Source organism: Trichosurus vulpecula, chromosome 5, assembly GCF_011100635.1.
Source record: "Trichosurus vulpecula isolate mTriVul1 chromosome 5, mTriVul1.pri, whole genome shotgun sequence".
NCBI classification, from domain to species: domain Eukaryota; kingdom Metazoa; phylum Chordata; class Mammalia; order Diprotodontia; family Phalangeridae; genus Trichosurus; species Trichosurus vulpecula.
In genome coordinates, this window is record NC_050577.1 from 78,822,098 (window position 1) to 78,843,498 (window position 21,401).

Consider the following 21,401-nt stretch of genomic DNA (forward strand, 5'->3'; position numbering starts at 1 on the left):
AAGAAATGCATCATGGCTGTTTAAATGAGATTTCCTCTATTTTCCCTAAGCTTTGCAGCAGATAGAAGAACATTTCTCAAGTCCTATACTGCTTGTAAATGAATGTCACGGCTGGCACGCATCCTATGGTAGAAAGGTGAATCCTTACATGTATTTGCTACACAATTGTTTGTCAATTAGCCAAGCCTTATCAGAAAATTGAACATTAAAAGAGGCTCTGAAAACTGACAGAAAGCAGCCTTAACTTGACTATTTAAGCAGTGACAACTTGGCAATTTCACCTGCCATCAACTAGTCTCCCAAGTAGGAATTTCTTTAGAACATCCTTAGTCAAAGTATATCTGAACTCTCTGGACCAGAAGTCACTTGGAGTCAAACCCGGTAAATGAGGAGTGGTCAAGGTAAATAATGATGATTTGAAAAAAAGTAAAAAAGTTGGGTCACAGAGTGACAAAACTTCTTAAACAACAAAAAAAATTAGGTCTCTCTTGTCTTGCCCAGGCTGAAAGTACTGGGGCTCCTCACTGGCCCAAGACTACTCTGACAGGCACAGGAGATTTGACCTGCTCCTGTTCCAGCCAGGTACCAATTCACTCCTCCTTAGGCAGCCTGGTGGCCCTTCCCTACTTAGCCTACAGGGTAAAGGGTTTGCCACACTACTACTGTATTAATTCCAAATTTAATGCAGACACACCCAAATGGCTTAGCCCACTGCTTCTCTAAATTGCCAAACTCAAGCACTCTGCCAGCTTTAGCCTCCCTGGTAGCAAGAATTACAAGTGTATGCTAGCTACTAAAACCCACCAAGACTGATTTTCTTGTACTGTTACTAGATAGATAGAGAGATAGAAATAGATAGAGATATTTAGATATGTGTGAGACTATAAGCTCCTTAAAGGCAAGGCCAGTTAGGGAATGTGGTCTATAAGGAAGAGTAAGTGGGCCAATCTGGCTAAAATGTACTGTAGAGCTCATGAGAAGAGACATGTGGAATCAGCCTAGAAAGATAGATTGGAGCCAGAGAGTGAAAGGCTTTCAGTGTCAAGGAGAGGAGTTTATATTTTATCCCAGAGGTAACAGGGAGCCATTGAAGCTTTTTGAGTAGTGGAGTAACATGATTGCATGTAAGCTTTAGGAACATCAGTCTGGCAGCTGTGTGGAGGAGGATGGATTGGAGAAAGGATATGCAGGATACTAGGAGACCAACTGGGAGGCTTTTGAAAAGAGTCTAGGTGAGAATTGATGAAGTAATGAAATGGTGTTTGAGTACAGACAAGTCTAAGTAGAATGAACAACATTTAGCAACTGATTAGACATGTAGGGTAGGTGAAAATAGAAAGTTAAATATGACTCCTGGGTTTCAAACTGAGGCAACCAGAAGAATGGTGATGACCTTGAGAGAAAGAGAAGGCAGGAGAAGTGGTGAAGTTTAGAGACAAAGAGAATGAAATCCATCTTGGACAGGCTGACTTTGAGAAGCCTATGGGACATCCAGGTAGAGATGACTAGCAAGAAGTTGTACATGTGGGACTAGAGCTCAGGGAAGAACTGACAAATGGATTTGGGAGTCATTGGTAAAGAGATAACTGAATGCATGGGAGGCCACTAAAAGAGAGGGAAGAGGGAAGAGGATCCAAGACAGCCCTGAAGCCCACCAGATTCTTGAATACAAGTCATCCCTGACAACATATAAAGTCTTCTTCTGACTACCACACAGCTCTCCATTGCTAACAATGTTAATTCTCAGATACAGTAGAGTTTCATGATCTGAAACCTTGTCTATCCACTAGAGAAACATTTGTGTTAAAAAGATAAACCTTTGTGTCAAGGAGCAGTTTGGGATTGCCGAAAGCACTAAACAATTTTCCGAATGCAACCAAACATCCCCTTCTTCATGTTCAATTCTGGACCTTCTTAACAAATAATTGATATACTATTATAATTTTATATGATTATATGTTATAATAAAATTCAATTTACTAATTATTTGTTAATAAGGTCATTATTAGTAAGGATAATGATCCATTCACAGTACCTGTCCAAGAAATGTGCAAATTGTTTCCTCTATCTCTGATCTATTCCCTCTCTAAGCCCTGTTTAACACAGTGGCCAAAATAATTTTTCAAAAAATTTCTAATTAAAAAAATATACTTATCACCATATCCCTCTCCTGCCTCCAAAACTTCTATAACACTCAACTGGCTATAGGATAAAATATAAACTCCTTAGCTTGTCATTTAAGGTCTTCCACAATCTAGCTCCTATCTGCCTCTCCAACTTTATTTTACATCATTCTTTCCAGGTTTTACATTTCAGACAAACCCAATACTCGATATTCCTTCCTGTTCTTTGACCTGCCATTTCCCGTTTCTTTCCATTCACAGAAAATGACCCCATTGTTTGAATGACACTTCCTGGTAGAAATCCTTTTCTTCCTACAGTAATACTTCCTCAGGATCTACTTCTTCAATAAATCTTGTTCTCCACACCAGCCCATCCCCACATAATAAGTGTTGTATCATTCCCCAAATGTTCCTAAAACAGTTTGTCTTGGCCTATTCTTTGACCCCATCATTCACTATCTTGTCTTATAGTCATCTATCAACATGTCCTATCCCCAGAGCACATTTTAGAGCAGGGATTCTGCAATATTTTTCATTGGTGAGTATTCAGCTGCTAGCAACATGTTTGAAATGAATTATTATTTCCTACTCTATTTCCACGCTTTTCTTTCATAATCATTATTTATGCCTTTTAAAATTTACTGTTTGGATCCATTTCTTTAAATCCACAGTTTTCTACTTGTGTTCATGCATTAAGTATTAAGAAATTTCTCAAATGCTTTATTGAAATTGAGGGATCCTAGATTTAGAGTGGGAAGGGACCTTATGGGTCATCTAGTAAAACCTCTTCATTTACAGATGAGAAAAGCAAGGCCCAAGATGTGAAGGGACATGGTCATAAAGATAGTGAATGACAGGAAGAGGAAGGATTCAAAGGCAGGTTTTCTGGCTTCACACTGAGAGCATTTCCCAAATCTTTACTGAAAGGAATTAAATTAAGTTCATGCCGTCCCTACTTCTGACGAGTTCTTTAAAGTCCTTTTGAGTAATTTCTGAAGTCCTTAAAAAAATAATAAAATGAAAATCTTTCTCCAATGACTTTTAATGAGGCCCAGGTCATTTAAAAATGTAAATATGAAACAACAATTATATTATTAATCTAGCATTAGCTATAAAGAATAACTAACCTTAAGAGTATTATTTAATATAAATCACTATTTTCTAAGAGGCCAAATTGAGAATTAAATCCAATCTGAAATATAAAATTCTTGGGACCTTTTACTTTATAATGCTTTCAAAGCAGATAATGTACAAATTTAGATGTTATATTTAAAGCAATGTTTTGGGGGGATTAAAAGTTCCTTAAGAAACAATGTCTCATTCTTCAATTGGAGGGCTCTCAACAGATTACTGTTAATCGATCTATTAGTCTCTGGAAATCAACAAATATAGTGTGTCACTTATGGTTTCCTTTTAAAGTCAAAGCTTTGCCAGATCTTTGGTATATATTTGTGTATGTATGGGGTGGGGGGAGGGGGTGAGGTAGGGTGTCAGATGACAAAGACAATAAGTTTAGTCCTGCAGCCAAAGCTTCAACCACACAAAGCTTTTAGCTTCCTTAAAGCTAAGAACATTAGTAAAATAATTTAATTTCAAGGTCAGAGAGACCTAAAAGCCACTTCCCCAGAAATATCTCATTTCACTGAAAAGGATTTCATATTAAACAGAAGTATACTCTATCGATTAGATTAGTTTACTCTATTAAAATCTACACAAATGTGTTAATGTTTCCTCTAAAACAAATACCATTTTCTTCAGTAAACTTAGTGCTGCCATGAACTTCTAAAGACCCACACTACATAACTCAAAAGCAAATGAGAACTTGTAATCTAATTAGGTCTACTGAATGAACAATCTTGAGTCAACAAAAAGTGGTGCAGAGAAATAAATATAGCGGTCATTATAATATATAGTGTCTCCAAAGTCATGAAGCAGTTTTAAGCTTTAATAGCCATAAGAAATAGCTAATCTACAAATATAAAAAGCTGTACCATGCAGTTTATAGGATATATTTAAAATAAGGGCCTAATAGGTAAAATGATCCATGATACTAAACAAAATAAGTATTCAAGAGCTAGAGAGAGAGAGAGAGAGAGAGAGAGAGAGAGAGAGAGAGAGAGAGAGATAAAAGAGTAAAGGACAGATATAGGATCTAGTCTGACTTTGTCATTTCACCTATGAAGAAAAAGCAGATGTCAGGTGAAGCCAATAAGTCAGGTGCTTCTAGGAGGTGAATTCTGAGCTAGGTACTGAAGGAGGTAATTTACATCTGACAGAGATTACTACTAAGCTTACCAAAACAGCAATGAAGAAGAGCTAAGCAAGATCTCATCCAAAGCCAGGGGAATTCCCCCAAAGTCTTCCATTTTGTAAGTACTGATTTTCATGCACATATATTTCATAAGAGCTTATGATATGGAGCTGTAAGGGACTTTAAAGTAAACTAGCCTAGCCTATTGATTTTCTAGATCAAAACAACCCCTGGACCCCACAAAGATGAAGTTCCCTATCCAAATTCACATGGGCAGTCAAGTAGCAGAATTGGAATTTAGATTCTGACATCAAATCCAGTACCCTTCTGAAGCCGATGGAGAAAGGGTCAACGTATTGAAAGATGGTCATTCTGTAAGTCTTTGTCATTCATGGTATGGTGAAAAGAGCACACTAGATTTGGAAGAGGGTAGTGTGAAGCCCATTGTTAGCATTAGCATAATACTTGTGTGATTTTGGCAAGTTTCTTAAACTTCTCTGGGTCTCAGTTTCCTTAACTGTAAAATGAGGAAGTTGGATTTGATTATAATCAAATCTATGATCTTACATACTGTATCTGTATGTGTAAACACACACACACACACACACACACACACACACACACACTCACTCTTATACTGTTTCAAGGATCTGTAATTTTATTGGTTTACTTTTTTCCATGGACCCAGATAATGACCTCCCTCTGAATTAGCAGATGGTCTTTAAGAGTTGTTATGGCTAAAAATTCATCACTTGAATATACAGTCCATCACCATGGGGTACCTGAAGCCAGATGGCATGCTCTTTGGGAACCCAGGATCACCTCTATGCCAAAATAAAACATGAGAAGAGGATTTGAGTGGAGGATATACTTACAAAAATGCCAAAAACATTATATGTATGTGTGTGTGTGTGTGTGTGTGTGTGTGTGTGAATGTTATTAGCACACCATGATTTTTGGAGTCAGATTATGAACCCAAATTTCTAGGCAACATAACAGGTATTCAGTAAATTCTAGTTAGATTAAATTATTTTTTCTACAAAGGTTTCTTTGACTTCCTATTGAACAGTTCAGAGTTAAAAGACCTAACTTTTTATATGCTATTCTTTTGTCTCTTAGGGAAGACATTTCAAAATCACCTGCAAAACTACCACCCATAAGCATTCTTCCTATTTCTGGGTATTTCTATGTTCATGCAACAGCAGTTATCAAAGTATGATCTGGAGACTTCTGAGGGTCCTAGAGATTCTCTCAGGGGGTCCTCAAAGTCAAAACTGTCTTCATAATAAAATAACATGTTTCAATTTCTAATACGGCAAATATTGATAGATATAACCTACATAAACAAAAGCTCTTGGGACGGTACTCAAGAATTTTTCAGAGTAGAAAGGGATCCTGGTACCAAAAAGTTTGAGAAACAGCAGCACAAAAAAAAAAAAAAAAAAAAAACAACTTAAAGCTTGGAACAGTGTTCCTGGATCCACCCCAGGAGCAGAGCCAAACTTTAATGTTGATTTAAAAATCAAGAACTAGGCTGGCAAACTGAGAAAACAACAATAAAAAGAATCTGATCATAAAAAAGTTACTATGGCAACAGGGAAGATCAAGACACATTCTCAGAAGAAGACAACAAAGTCAAAACAGCTACAAGCCTCAAAGAAAAACTGAATCAAACATAAGCCCAACAAGAATTCCTTGAAGAACTCAAAAAGATTTTTAAAAATCAAGTAAGTGAGGTAGAAGAAAAATATGGGAAAAGAACTGATGCAAGAAAATTATGAAAAGAGTCAACATCTTGCTAAAACAGGCACAAAAATATACTGAAGCAAATAACATCTTGAAAAACAGAATTGAGCAAATGGAAAGAGGTGTAAAAAGTAGAATTGGTCAAACGGAAAAAAAAAGATATAAAAGTTCACTGAAGAAAATAATTCCTTAAAAATTAGAATTGAGCAACTGGAAGCTAATGACTCCACGAGACACCAAGAAACAATAAAACAGAATCAACAGAATGAAAAAATAAAAGAAAATGTGAGATATCTCATTGGAAAAAGAACTGACATGGAAAACAGATTGAGGGGAGATAATTTAAGAATTATTGAGCTACCTGAAAGTCATGAACAAAGAAGGAGCCTAGATATCATATTTCAGGAAATTATTAAGGAAAATTGCCTGGATATTGTAGAACCAGAGGGTAAAATAGAAATTGAAAGAATCCACTGATCACCTCCTGAAAAAGATCCTAAAATGAAAATTCCAAGTAACATTATAGGCAAATTCCAGAGCTCATAGATCAAGGAGAAAATATTGCAAGCATCCAGAAATAATTCGAATATTATGAAGCCACAGTCAAGATCACCCAACATTTAGCAGCTTGAATCACAGGGCTTAGAATATATTACTGAAGGCAAAGGAGCTAGGATTACAACCAAGAATAAATATATCCACCCAGCAAAACTGAACACAATATTTCAGGGGAAAAGAAATGAATATTTAAGGAAATAGAGGACTTTTAAGCATTCCTGATGAAAAGACCAGAGCTGAATAGAAAATTCAACTGTCACATAGTCAACTCAAGAGAAAAAAGGAAAATAGGCAAGGGAAATCATAAAGGATTCAAAAAGGTTAAATTGTTACAATCCTATGTAGGAAGATACTTGTAACTCCTAAGAACTATCGTTATTAGGGCACTTAGAAGGAGTATACAAAGGCAGAAAATATGGGTTTCAGTTGACTATGATGATTTCCAAAAAAAAAATAAGAGGGGGGGGGGAATTGAACATTTAATGAAATAGAAGACTTTCAAGCATTCCTAACTATAAGACCAGATCTGACTAAAAAATTTGATTTTTCAAATACAAGACTCAAGAGAAGCATAAAAGGGTAAGCAGTAAAGAGAAAACATAAGAGATGTAGTAAGGTTAAACTGTTTATATCCTACATCACAAGATGATACTTGTAACTCTTAAGAACTTTATCACTACAAGGGCAATTAGAAGGAGTATACACAAGAGAGTGAGGGTTTGAGTTGGCTATGATGGGATGATATTAAAAAAAAAATTAAGAGGTGAGAAATAAGATTGCACTGGGAGAAGAGGGAAAGATAGAATGGGGTAAATTATAAAAGAGGCATGAAAGAACTACTACACTAGAGGGGAAGGTGGGAGGGGAGGGGCAAGAAAGGTGACAGGCCAAGCCTGAGCCTTACTCTCATAAGAACTGTCTCAAAGAGGGAATAACATACATACTTGGATATAGAAATCTATCTTATATAGGGAAGCAAAAAGGGCTAGGTATAAAATAAAGGTAGAAAGGAGGGCAGATTGGGGAGGTGGTGGGCAAAAGTCGAAACACTTGTGAAGAGGGACAGGATAAAAGGGGTGTGTGAGAGAGAGAGAGTGTGTGTGTGAGAGAGAGAGAGACAGACAGAGACAGGATTAATAAGGGAAAAATGGGAGAGAAATGCACAGCTGGTTACCATAACTATAAATGTGAATGGGATGAACTCGCCCATAATAGAAACAGACAACACAATGGATTAAAAAACAGAATCCTACAATATGTTGTTTACAAGAAACACATGTGAAGCACAAAGACACACATAGAATAAAGGTAAGAGATTGGAGCTGAATCTATTATGCTTCGGCTGAGGTTAAAAAAGCAGGGATAGCAATGATGATCTCAGAGAAAGCAAAAGCAAAAAACAGATTTAAGAGGTAAGGAAGGAAACGATATCTTGCTAAAAGGTATAATAGACAATGAAGTAATATAAATACTAAACATATATGCATCAAATGGTATCACATTCAAATTTTTAAAGGAGAAGCTGAGTTACAAGGAGGAAATAGTAAAACTATACCAGTGTGGGGACCTCCACTTTTCCCTCTCAGAACTAGATAAATCTAACCAAAAAAATAAGGAAGAAAGAAGTTAAGGAGGTGAATCATATTTTAGACAAGCTAGATATGGTAGACTTCTGGAGAAAACTGTGAATAGAAAGGACTATGCCTTTTTTCAGCGGTCCATGGCACCTATAAAAAACTGACCCTGTATTAAGGTACTCCTCACAACAAAATGCAGAAAGGCAGAAATATTCATGTATCCTTTTCAGATCATAATGCAATAGAAATTGCATTCAATAAAGGGCTGTGGAAAGATAATTAAAAATTAATTGGAACTAAATAATCTCATCCTAAAAAATAAGTGGGTCAAAGAACAAATCATAGAAACAATCAATAGTTCCATTTAAGAGAATGACAACAAAGAGACAACATACCAAAATTTATGGGATGCAGCCAAAGCAGTACTTAGGGGAATCACTAATCTAGGAAGCCATTAACCAGAGTGGCTTAGCTAGGGCATAGTAATAACAGGGGCCAAAGTTGCAGATTTCAGCTCTTTGCAGGTTTCACTCTGATCTAAGGCCAGACAACAGTCACTCAGCATGAAACAAAGGGTGGAAACAAGAGACAGCATGATATAGTGATAAGGGCCAACAACGGAGTTAGGAATAGGTATTCCTACTACTAGGTACAATAGATGATAGATTTAGACCTGGAAGGGATTTCAGAGGTGATGTAGTCCAATTCCTTCATTTTTCAGATGAGAAAACTAATGCCCGAAGAGGTGATATGCCCAATGTTGCAAAGGAAACAAATAGTAAAACAACTCTTCTTCCTCTCTTCCCTCTCCCTTTCTTCCTCCTACCCCACCCCCCAACTGCCTCTGTTCCCTTGCGTTCTTCAGAAGATAATGATCTCCCTAAATGGAAATCTTTGAGCTTAAAGGCTGGGTTCAAGCTCTGCTTCTGACACATACAGGCTCTAAGTCTGAGCCAATCATTATCTCTCAGTGCCATTAGGTAGCTTTTTTAAAACTACAAATTATAGATGAGATGAGATGAGATGTTGTTTTGCTTTGAGGAATCAAGTTTATGTACCAGGAGTTCCCCCACACTGATGAAATCCTATGTCCAGACTAAATCCAAAGTTTATTTCAGCTGATGAGACAGGAAAGATTCAATTATCACAGTTTTAAAGCTGGAAAAGACCATGTATTCATGATATAAATGAGAAAACCAAGGCCCAGAGTAAATAGGTTGCCCACAAAGCTAGCAAGAAACAGAGGCAGGATTCAAAAGAGAGACACTTTCTTCTAAGATGCAAAATGAGTTTAAATACAAAAAGCCAGGAAGAGGTTTTGAAATCCTTATTTGAGTTTCCAGTGAACTGTTACCAAAGTACAGAGAATACTTTAAGAAGGCCTTTTCCTAGGAACCCTAACACACCTTGGGTAAATCAGTGAATTGGTCCAAACATTCTGGAGAACAGTTTGGAACTGTGCGCAAAGGGCTATAAAAATGTGCATACCTTTTGACCCACTGATACCACTACTAGGTCTGCATCCCAGAGATTTAAAAAAAGGGGGGGAGGGGAGGACCTATTTGTGCAAAAATATTTATAGCAACTCTTTTTGTGGTGGCAAAGAACAAGTTGTGTTATATGATTATGATGGAATACTATTATTCCCTAAGAAATGAGCAGGGAAATGGTTTCAGAAAAGCCTGGGGAGCCTTATACAAACTGATGTAGCGTAAAGTCAGCTGAACCAGAAGAACAAGGTACATAGTAACAGCAATACTGTAAGCATATCAACTGTAAAAGACTACTCTGATCCGTGACACTTCAGAAGGACTCATGATGAAAAAATGCTATCCATCTCCAGAAAGAGAACTAATGAGCTCTGAGTACAAACTGAAGTTTAATTTTTTCACATTCTTTTTTGTGCCTTTTTTTGCAATATGGCTAATTTGGAAATATGTTTTTCATGACTTTACATGTATAATTGATATCATATTACTTGCCTTCTCAATAAGTGAGGGAGGGCCTACAGGGAAGAGAATTTGGAACTCAATTTTTAAAAAATGAATGTAAAAAAATAATTTTTTAAATGAAGGCCTTTTCCTTTCAGAGCAAGAGCTAATTCTTAATCTTTTAAGATTCCTTTGTCATCCTGTTGATGACTACGGATATCTTCTCAGAATAATATTTTTAAATGAATAAAATACCTAGAACTATAAAGGAAACCAATTACAAACTAAAAGTTTGCCTATCTATCTATCTATCTTGCCTGTGTATCTATCTGTCTTAAAGTTCCTGGAACCCAAGGTAAGAATGCTTGCTTTAAGATTAAAGAATAGTTTTTTTTTTTCCTACTTCCTTTATTTTTCTTCCCTCCTCCCACCCCTTTTTGCAACATGGCTAATGTGGAAATGTTTTGCATGACTTTACATGTAGAGTGATATCAATCACATTGCTTACTTTCTCAATGGGTGGGGGAGAGGGGTTAGATGTAAAAAAAGAATGTTAAAAATAATTTACATTAAAAAAAATTATAGTAACATGTAGTCAAAACTGCCAGGCCAAGAAACAAAACTAAAATTGTTTCACCGATTTTGTCTAAAAAAAAAAAAAAGAATACTTGAAGTGGAGGATAAGGGCGGAAGATGATGCCCTTTGCAAAAATTCTCTGGAAAGTTTTATTTTATTGTACATAATTTAAGTAATAAAAATTCCAAAGGAACTTATTCGCTTAGTAAATACATAGGGACATAATCTCTTACATTCTTTTTCTGCTATCCTTATAATGCTGCCTAAAATCCATTTAAAAAAACCTAGCCCTAGAGAAAATCACTTTGGAGCACATGTGCTCTTGTGTAGGAAAGAGGAAATATTTAACTGAAAGATTGTTCCATTCTCCTCTGCATAGCTACAGTCTCCATGATTTTAAAACTTTTCCTACCAGGAAATTCAGGCTACTTTCCCACTATTCATTTCAATTTTGAGTTTTTAACCACATCTTATAACAAGGTTACTCCAAATTTAAAGGGTTGTTGCTAAATTTCTTGATATCCAGCAAACTTCTATAAATCAGGGGATAAAAGAAGCATGGACAAAAGTCAGCACCTATCAAAAGTGATACTAATGATTTCAACAGCTCTACAGAGAAAATGAAGGCCCTTTGCATACATACAAAAAATTTTAAATTACTTGTACTGTAACCCTGACACTGATATTCAATAGCCAATGGAATAGAGTTAAAAAGAAAGAAAGAATGAAAGAAACCAATAGCAGAAGCTGAATCTAGAGAAGACAGGCATTCCAGCTGTTTTGTAAATATTGGTAATGCTTACCTTCACAGAGCACTTATTTGCCCAGATAGATTAACTAAAGCTATCGATTTCTTATGGCTATATCTAGGTTCTTGCCTTTTAAATTGAAGTACACATAACTCTTAAAAATCATATTTTGTTTTTTAGAAATTCTAGATACGTAAGTAATCAATGAACATCATCCCTTGCTATCTCTAATTTATCAGGGCTAACAAATGTAAGAAACAAAAACTGGAAGCTTTCTTGCAGCTCAGTTATTAATTCCATATGACTATGTGTAAACTAATAAAATACTTTAGCAAATGCCTGAATTTTCTGATTTCAGTAATACAATGGATCGGGAATTTTAAAAAAAATTATTTTTTTTTGGAGGGGGAGATGAATGCAGAAATAATCCAAGGGAATTTAAATTATCATTTGGCAAATTGATGCCTAGCTAATTCTGACGGACACTGGGTCACTTCCCTTCCCTGAACAAATCAGATGCAAATATATTTGAGGGAAGGTGAGGCTAGTTATGCTTTATAATTCCTAGTTTCTACAGGATTCCTTTAACTAGTCAGAGATTGTAAGGAACACCATGCAAAAAAAGGGCCCCTGAATGCATCGTTTCTATGTGTGTGTATATACACACATGTGTATATGTATACATACATACACACATTTATATGTATATATAAATCTTTTTCTAAATTCCTGACCTTGAAGTCTTTGGGTGACCTTGATAAGTCACAGGCCTCCGGAAACTGAGTCATATTCCCTTCCCCCTCCCAGGTTTCTTTGTCGTAGTAAAGTGTCCTATTTCAGGCCTGCAGGTCCTTCATTGTATACCTAGATGACCTTAAATTGCTAGTACGGTGCCTTGCCTTGCACAAGGGAGGAATTTGTGAAATGATAAACATCTACTCAAAGAATGAATGAATTCCTAAAGTACCAAGAGTGGTTTATTTCTCCATCCCCCGCCCCACCCCCCACTTGCTGCCAATTTTTTTTTCAGTCCTTTTTCTTTCAAATAATCCACTTCTTACAAGAAATGTCTTCACTTTCAGCTTGACGCTGAAATCCACTCTTAAATCAATTGCATTGTACCAGGAAGTAATGGGGTGGGGGTAGGTGGCGCGAAGTAGGTGCCTTTAATTGCCCTTATAAGGGTGTCGGACTGAAGTCTGATTAGGGACCTGCCTGCCCTCCGACAAGGGGTAAAAATGTCGCCCCCAACCCCTGCAAAGTCTTCTAGGGCGCCTCAGGGTGGTTTCCCTACAGAGAATGAGGAAGTGTGGAATGAGAAGGATGCTTGCGCTCCTGGAGCTTCTGGGGCTGCTGCCCCGGGTTGGACAGCGCAGTGCAGCCTTGTCCAGCCCTAGAGTGTAGGAGGCAAGGACAGAGACGGTCCGAGGAGGATTCCCCAGTTCTACAATTGCATGGGGAGGCGGAAACAGAGGAAGAGAAGGAGAAAGACAATTTTTCTCCAGGATGACGCACGAGGGCGGAATTAGGGAGGCCTGGCTGAGGATCACGTACACACGCGTGGTGGTGGGAGGAGCCTCCGTGTGCCTCCGCTACCCAGCTAGGGTCTCAGAGCCAGCCAGAGACTCTCCCCTTCCTCACCTCGAGCACGCAGAACCCAAAGACCCCAAAGGCGCAAGCCCCTCCAAAGCCCCCTTCTCCATGCACTTGGGAGTCTTAGAAGCCAAAGCAGAGACTACCTGTAGCTTGAGGGTGAAAAAGTAGAAAATTCAGCCCAGTGCAGAGGAGGAGGAGGATTGCACCGGGGTTATTTGTTGGGTGTGAGGGATTTGAAAGCAGGAGCCATACAATTAACTAAAACTGAGCTACTTTAGGCAAGTCATTTCCCCTCTTGGACTTCAATGTGAACTAGGAAGGTTGAACTCAATAATTTCGAAAAATCTTTTCCAGTTTTAAGGATGCTATGATTCTAAGATGGCTGGTCCACCTCTTAGACGTGCTTTTGATTCTGACAGTAGGGTTTGCCAGATTAACTATTGGTTTGCAGCAATGGATCCACGGATGCCAGGGCGAGTGGGCGCAGAAGATCAAAGATCTCATTTTCCAGAGATCGGAGGCAGTATTTGGAGAAAAGGGTCAGAGCCAGCCTAAGTAGGCGCCACCCAAAGTGTCTCGGTTTAATAACCTCTCCATATGCTCAGACAAGACACTGAGTCCTATGAAGAGGAAAGCTGGGAGAGGCTCCCTTGATGTTCTGGGAGGGAGGAGGATAGGAGTGGGGAAGGAAGTGGACCAACAAGGCGTGACAACTTCTCTGGGCAAAACGTTAGCAATCTTCCAGGCTGCGCAAGGAACCGTGGGCAATGAACCGTGGGCAAGGCCCCAGGAACTTCCCGTAGACCACTGCCTCCCTGCAATGCAATAAAGACCAAGGACCAAGACATCCCACTCCTCACACATCCACATCGACTCCCATCCACAGGAGCCCCAAATCGACGGAGAGACTAGATGCTAAACGGCAGGAACCAGAGGGAACCCAGGGGGGGTTCTTTCCACCCGAAACGAAGAGGAGAGCTACGGCTACTCAACATGGGAGGAAAACGCTTTCATCCTTTCTTAACCCTTACCCCTCCGGGAAGGCACAGTCCAGCCTGCGTCCAGTCCCCCAGGGGTATGTGTGGAAGAACATAGTGGTCTCTTCCAGCATAGGTGACGCTTAATAACTGTTTATTGACTGATCGCTTCCCAGAAGTTGTACCAAGCGCTAACCCTCTCTCGTAGCCAATACCAACCCCATCTGGGTTTATTCCGCCACCAAGACTCTGGATCGTACCCACACCCAACATCCCCGTCTCCAGCTCGGGCACCCTACGAGGGTGGCGCGGGCGTGGGAGTTACCTTGGGCATCACCGCCACTAGTGAGGACCCCGATGGCTTTGCCAGCACCGGAGAGATTCTCGAACAACTTCTTTTCCTTTGAGTTCACTTCTTTGGTGGGAGCCGGTCTTTTGCCCTTCGGTGACTGGGGCTTGCTTTCTCTACCTTCGGAAGCCATGGCCGCAGCTTTGGTGTGCTGGACAGTCAGCGCATCCACAGGGTAGAAGCCAAGCACTCTCTTTCTAGGGAGCTACCGGCTCCTGCACGCTCCACCCCTCGGCCAGCCCCGCCTCCTCCCGGACAACGTCTCAAGCGCGGATGGACGGCTACACCAGCCAATTCCCGCGCGCTTCAGGACACCTTTGCACCAATCCCGGCTAGACGTTGAAAGCTCCGTCGCCCGGGAGGGTTCTGAGCCGGGTGGAGGTGGAGGTGGAGGGGGAAATCCGCGATGGGGAGGGAAGTGGATATGGGAGTCCCACCGCAGGGGCTAGCAGAGAGTGAAGGGACAGACGATATTATGAGCTACCGTCGGAAAAGAGCCTTGGTTAGAGTAGTGACGCCCATCTCCGCTGTTTTAAGTAAGGGTCGGAGCCGGACCGAGATGGGTGGAAAAACCTAGCATTTCCCCTATTTGGGAGGCGTCTGAGCTGCTGCGTGCAGAGATGCATGCCTCCACCGCCTCCTGGCGTCATTCAGTGCCTCGGCTGGGAGGGAAGGCTAAGGCCTAAAGGTTGGGAAGGGATGCCATGGTTGAATGGAGGAGGAAGGGCATTGCAAGGTCCTTCAGCAGGGATGTGCCCCCGGAAAAAATCCCTATTCCCTAGCTGGGTTATTGTGCAGAAGTCAGCTGCGCAGTGAGCTTTGCATTTCGAGATGTGGGCTCAGCCTGTCAGTGTGACTGTAGATGAAGGAATACCACTCCACTCTCTGTGTGGACTTAGGCAAATCTCTTTGCCTCTTTTGTCTCTTTGCCTTTCTCCCTCTTTTGTAAAGGGGGTATGCGGATGGGCTAGAATCTCATCTCCGAGGTTCTTTCCAGCTGCAAATCTGTGATGCTGTGAAATTTAACTAGTGGAAAAGAGACTATGTCAGAATTTGGGGAGGGGGTGTTCTCGTTTTCTGATTCTCCAACTGGGTTTCATTTCCAGACGTGTATAGCCTAATCCAGCCCAGTGGCACCCAGCCAGTCTCTCTTAGTGGAACAAGGTGACCCTAGTCATAGAGCCTTGGGATTGCTTCCTATGCAACTTGTGCAAATAAATATTTCACACATAAGAGCCTCTAACAGTTTTTAGAAAACACCAGTTCACAAATGAAGGTTAAGTTGTAATGGGGGTGGGGTGGGGAGAGAAGTTTTTATAGGTGAGACAATAAGGAATTAGCAATATTAACATCAGAATTTTTAAAAGATCATTTTAAATATTCCACTCATTATTTTTTTAAATAAGCTAATGAGCTAAGACACCCCACGTATTGTACACTGAGAAATCCACATTTATATACTGCTTTATGTTTTCTTCACACCACTGGAGGTAAATAGTAGAAACATTCCCATTGGAACAAATAATGAAATTGAGAACTGGAGAAATAAAGCCATTTGCCCAAGGTCACATCAAGGTCATTTTTGTGACTTCCTAGATTTCAAACCAACTCCCTACCGTTCCCTTTGTTGCTTCCATGCACATCATCTCCAAAGGGTCAGTCCTTGGTCAAAACCTCTACACTCAAGAAAGGGCCTATCTTGCATTTTTTTTTTCTCCATGCCTAAGCTCATATTGAAAATTACTTGCCTTATATACGATTGTCACTGGGTGTAAGGCAATTATTTAAACATGGTTCTAAAGTGAAAAAAAATCTTCAGTGACTCCTTATTGTCTGTTTTCTCCAAGTTCTCCTAACTCATTCCTCACAATGATTTTCTAAACCTTTTCCTCTCTTTCCTTAATTGCATCCCCAGGGTACATACTTACAGGAAGGCATCACAGGAGGACAAAAATAGCTGACTCTGAAGTCAGAAGATGAGAGTTCATTTCTGATGCTTATTGCTCATGTGTTGTTGGGCAAGTCATGGAACTTCCCTGAGCCTCAGTTTCCTCATATGTAAAATTAAGAGGTTAGACTAGAAGGCTTTTAAGATCCCTTCCAGCTCTAAATTTATATATGGTCTCTGACAGAATGACTATAAGTAACCTACTTCACTGGGAAGCATGAGGCCATGGGAAGGGAGCTCCAATTCCACCCCACAATTCCTCAAAAACTACTATTTATCTCCTCAGGCTCCTTCCTTATCTTAGGTAATTACTGTACCTGAACCTTTGATCCCACTCCTTTTTTCCTTCAGGACTTTGATCCAGAAGTCATCCCTTTACTCTCTCATTCATCTCCAGTCTCTGTCTCCATTGGCTCCTTTACATCTGGCCCCAAGCATGTTGAAATCTCCTCAATCTTACAGCAACATTTTGACCCTTCTACTCTACCCAGTTACTTTTTTCCTTTTCCTAAAAAAATTAATTAGCTAATTAATTTTTAGTTTTCAACATTCACTTTTATAAGATTTTGAGTTCTAATTTTTTCTCCTTCCCTCCACTCCCCCCTCCCCAAGAAGGCATGTAATCTGATATAGGCTATACATGTACAATCATATTAAGCATATTTCCACATTAATCATGTTGAAAAGAAAAATCAGAACCAAAGGGAAAAAAAAACACAAGAAAGAAAATAAAAGAAAATAGTATGCTTCGATCTGCATTCACACTCCATAGTTCTTTCTCTGGATGTGGATAACATTTTCCATTTCTAGTCTTCTAGAGTTGTCTTAGATCATTGCATTGCTGAGAAAGCTAAGTCTATCAAATTTGGTCATCACACAATGTTGCTGTTAATGTGTAAAATGTTCTAGTTCCACTCTCTTCACTTAGCATCATTTCATGTAAGTCCAGATTTTTCTGAAATCTGCCTGCTCATAATTTCTTATTGAACAATAGTATTCCATTACATTCATATACCACAACTTGTTTAGCCATTTCCCAATTGATGGGCATCCCCTCAATTTCCAATTTTTTGCTACCACAAAAAGAGCTGCTATAAATATTTTTGTACATGTGAGTCACTCTCCTGTTTTTATGATCTCTTTGGGATACAGACCTAGAAGCGGTATTGCTGGATCAAAGGGTATGCACGGTTTTATAGCCCTTTGGACATAGTTCCAAATTGCTCTCCAGAATGGTTGGATCAGTTCACAACTTCACCAACAATGCGTTAATGTTCCAATTTTCGCATATCTTCTCCAGCGTTTATCATTTTCCTGTTTTGTCATGTTAGCCAATCTAATTAGGTCTGATGTGGTACCCCAGAGTTGTTTTGATTTGTTTTGATCACTAATCAATAGTGATTTAGAGCATTTTTATATGATTGTAGATAGCTTTAATTTTTCATCTGAAAACTGCTTGTTCATATCCTTTGACCATTTATCAATTGGGGGATGACTTATGTTCTTATAAATTTTACCCTGTTCTCTATGTATTTTAGAAATGAGGTGTTTATCGAGATACTGGTTGCAAAAATTGTTTCCCAATTTTCTGCTTCTCTTCTAATCTTAGTTACATTGGCTTTGTTTGTGCAAAAAATTTTTTTTAATTTAATGTAATAAAAATTATCCCTTTTGCATTTTATAGTATATTCTGTCTCTTGTTTGGTCATAAATTCTTCCCTTCTCCATAGATCTGACAGGTAAACTATTCCTTGCTCTCCTAATTTGCTTATAGTATCATTCTTTGTGTCTAATATTCAGTTACTTTTCCATCTGTTTTCTCCCTTTCATTGATAAACTTATTGAAAACATTTTTAATAAATCCTTGAGCAGTTTCCAAGTGCCTACATACACTTGTAGGCTCTATCAGGGAAGACCGCATGTACATATGTAAATGTAGCAGGCACCATCCCCAAGAATGTTCTTTCCAAATCCAAAAATAAAAGGAGATAGCTTAGGGAGGGAGAGCACTGGAAGTTGGGTGTTCAAGACTTGCCATAGAGGGCAGAGCTTGAGCTGAGTTTTGAAGGCAGTAAGGCTTCTACACTCAATGCTTTCAGTTTCTTATCACCTACTTTTTCTTAACAAGTTATAGTAATGTCTACAATGCATGTCACATAACTGAAACTGCCTTGTTAAAGGCCACCAATGACCTAGTCATTAACCCCAGTGGCTTTAAATCCTTATCCTCTTTGGCCAAGTGACAATATTTGATGCTGACCAACCCCTCATGCTGAATAGTGTCATCTCCTTTGGTTTCTGAAAGAACAAAGATTTCTGGTTTTCTTCCTTCTTCAACCATTGTGTGTCTCCTTTACTGGCTCTTTATCCTCTTCTCAACTCCTTCAGATGGATGATCCTGAAAGGTTTTTATCACTGACTCATCTTTTCTTTGTACTCTTTATTTTGGCAATTTCATTCACTCCCAACTCCTGAATTTATATCTTCAGCCATAACCTCCATTCAGAACACTAGATCTATCTTTCCAATTACCTTCATAACATTACTTTCTGAGTATCCCACTGGCACCTCAAATGCAAAATATAAAAAACTGGGCTGATATTTCATCAGATTATAAGCTCCCTGAGGGTAGGAGTTATTTCCAATTTTTCTTTTTGTTCCAGAGGTTAGTACTTGCCTGCCATTGGCAAAAAGAAAATTGCAGCAGGTGTCTAGATAATTGAAGTCCCCAATGACTGCTGTAATCCCATCCCTCTTTGACAAGCTGGTGATCTAGTTCTCAAACTCATCATCTAGTTCTTAATGACCAGGAAACTGGTAGTATACTCCAATGACACAATCACTTCTATTTCTCCTTCCTAAGACCTTCACCCAAAAACTCGTCCTTTGATCATCTGTCATGTTTCTCACTGTAGTTCTTTGGTTTCTTCACATGAACATAATTCCTTAAAATAAAATTCTACCTCTCCCCATCTTCACCCCCTTTTTTTGAGTTGTACCTGTCCAGAATCATAGTCCAATTATGGGTTTCATCACACCAAGTGTCAGTGAAGACTACATAATCAAATTTGCCTCCTTGTATAACCCTAACCCTAACCCTAACGCTAATGTGCTCTAACTCTAACCCTAACCCTGTATAAAAGCCTCTAGCTCCTTTTGTTTGTTTCCTAACTTTTCTATTAGGCATTAGAGTTCCTGGATTTAAAACCTTTCTTTAATTTCATTTCCTGTGTCTGGAGGAACTGCTAATCTTCTTGCTTTGTAGTTACTCTATATCATATACTCTATATAGCAGCAGTTCTCAAAATTTTTGGTCTCAAATTTATTGGGAGGCAGGCCCTCAAAGCACATGGGCAGCTGTCCATTTTCCTTCAAGGAAGTCAGTCTTCATTGTGACATGGAGGTAACCTCTTGGAAGATATACTCTGTCATGTTGTCAAGCTAGATAGGCTTCAAGTCTAGGGCTTGTGTTATAACACGTGCCTGTCATTGGAAGACCAGCATAGCTAGGTTTGTAGAGGCCCCGCATTAAAACATATATAGGAAATGAACATTTTTAGCCATAGCAAAGCTCAAAGGCCCCTATTTACAAAATCACAGATCCTTGAAATATTGACCGTGACAACTTGATATTCTAAAAGACAGATGCAGACAAGAGACAGCTCTTTTTTTTCAAAATGTAAAATAAAATTGTAGGGTCATGGAAGGGACATTCAAGGTCACCTAGTCCAACTCCTTAGAGACCCAGAGAAGAAAAAAAGACTTGTCTAAAGTCACACAGGAAATGTGGATCAAAGACAAGATTCAAATAGAGGTTAACTTGTTACAACTTTGGGCACTTTCACTGACCATCCCCCATACATGTAATGTTCTCCCTCCTCATTTCATCCACCTGGCTTTCTCTGGTTTCCTTCAAGTCCCAGCTAAGATCTCACCTTCTCTTGGAAGCCTTTCCCAATCCTCTTAATTCTAGTGCCTTTCCACTGTTGATTATTTTCCATTTTTCCTGTACATGGCTTGTTTGTACATGGTTGTTTTCATGTTGTCTCCCCTATTAGGTGATGAGTTCTTTGAGGGAAGGGGCTGTTTTTTGCCTTTCTTTGTATCCCCAGCACTTGGCACAGTGCCTGGGATATAGTAGGCACTTAAATGTTGATTGACTTACTTCAATTCTAGGATTCTTGCCCCATTACACATTTTTTCCCCTTCCTTCTATATATTCTCAATTTTTCTGGAGTGGGGATTGAGAAAAACAGAGAAAAGATGCAAGATGAGGGACATGCCTAAAAAAAGGTTTAAAGTCTTTAAGGAATAAGAAATGAGCAAATAAAAGCTAGAGCTGAAAAGATCAGTCTTGTTTGAATACCAGTAATATGCCAAATAAATCCACTTAATAGATTTCCTAACCAAAAATGACAAACTGTAGAACCTGGGTAGAAAAGGCAGAAGACATCCCCTAGAGAAAAATAAATAAATAAATGAATAAATAGATAGATAGATAGATAGATAAATAAAATATATCTTTAGGACAGCTTCTAACAAGTTTTCCAAAGGTCTATAAGAGAAGGACTTTCAATAAAAGTTGGGATTTGAGAAAGATTTATAGGAAAAGAACATTTTACGTGGGGTTACAATATTATTTCAATATTTTCATCTAAGCTAACAGAATCAAGATTAAGTCAACCACACACAGGGATAGTTATACCATCTTTGATCTCATCATCTCAATCTTCCATTTCCCCCCATACCTCATTTCTCCTAAATATATTTATAACCTATGTTTCAGGCCTCCCTTCCCCTTCCAAGACTCTGGGTTTATAAAACACTAGGTTGAATCTAGGGGACTTACCCCCACCCCCCTAAAAAGTTAAGTTTTTTCTTTGACCATTTGCCTCTATCTGCATAAAGTTCACATCCAAGTTTCCCCAATTCCCACCTTTATGTTTAAGAGTATTCGTTTCAGGACAGCCTTAATTTTACGACATAGAAAATGCATATGGTGCTAAGAACTCATAGGAA

The 21,401-nt window shown here is 39.0% G+C and overlaps 1 protein-coding gene across 2 annotated transcripts in view; it reads right to left on the bottom strand.

Moving 5' to 3' along the window:
• LOC118851510 (phosphofructokinase, platelet) overlaps nt 1–14,713 on the bottom strand; it is an 87,685-nt gene extending 72,972 nt beyond the window's left edge. The window contains exon 1 of one of the 2 annotated variants that reach the window (XM_036760978.1): nt 14,411–14,713. In XM_036760978.1, the coding sequence (XP_036616873.1) occupies nt 14,411–14,567 (157 nt within the window). In that variant the 5' untranslated portion in view covers nt 14,568–14,713. The remainder of the gene's footprint in view (nt 1–14,410) is intronic. The other variant, XM_036760977.1, reaches the window with a different exon arrangement.
• Nucleotides 14,714–21,401: the final 6,688 nt, after the last annotated feature.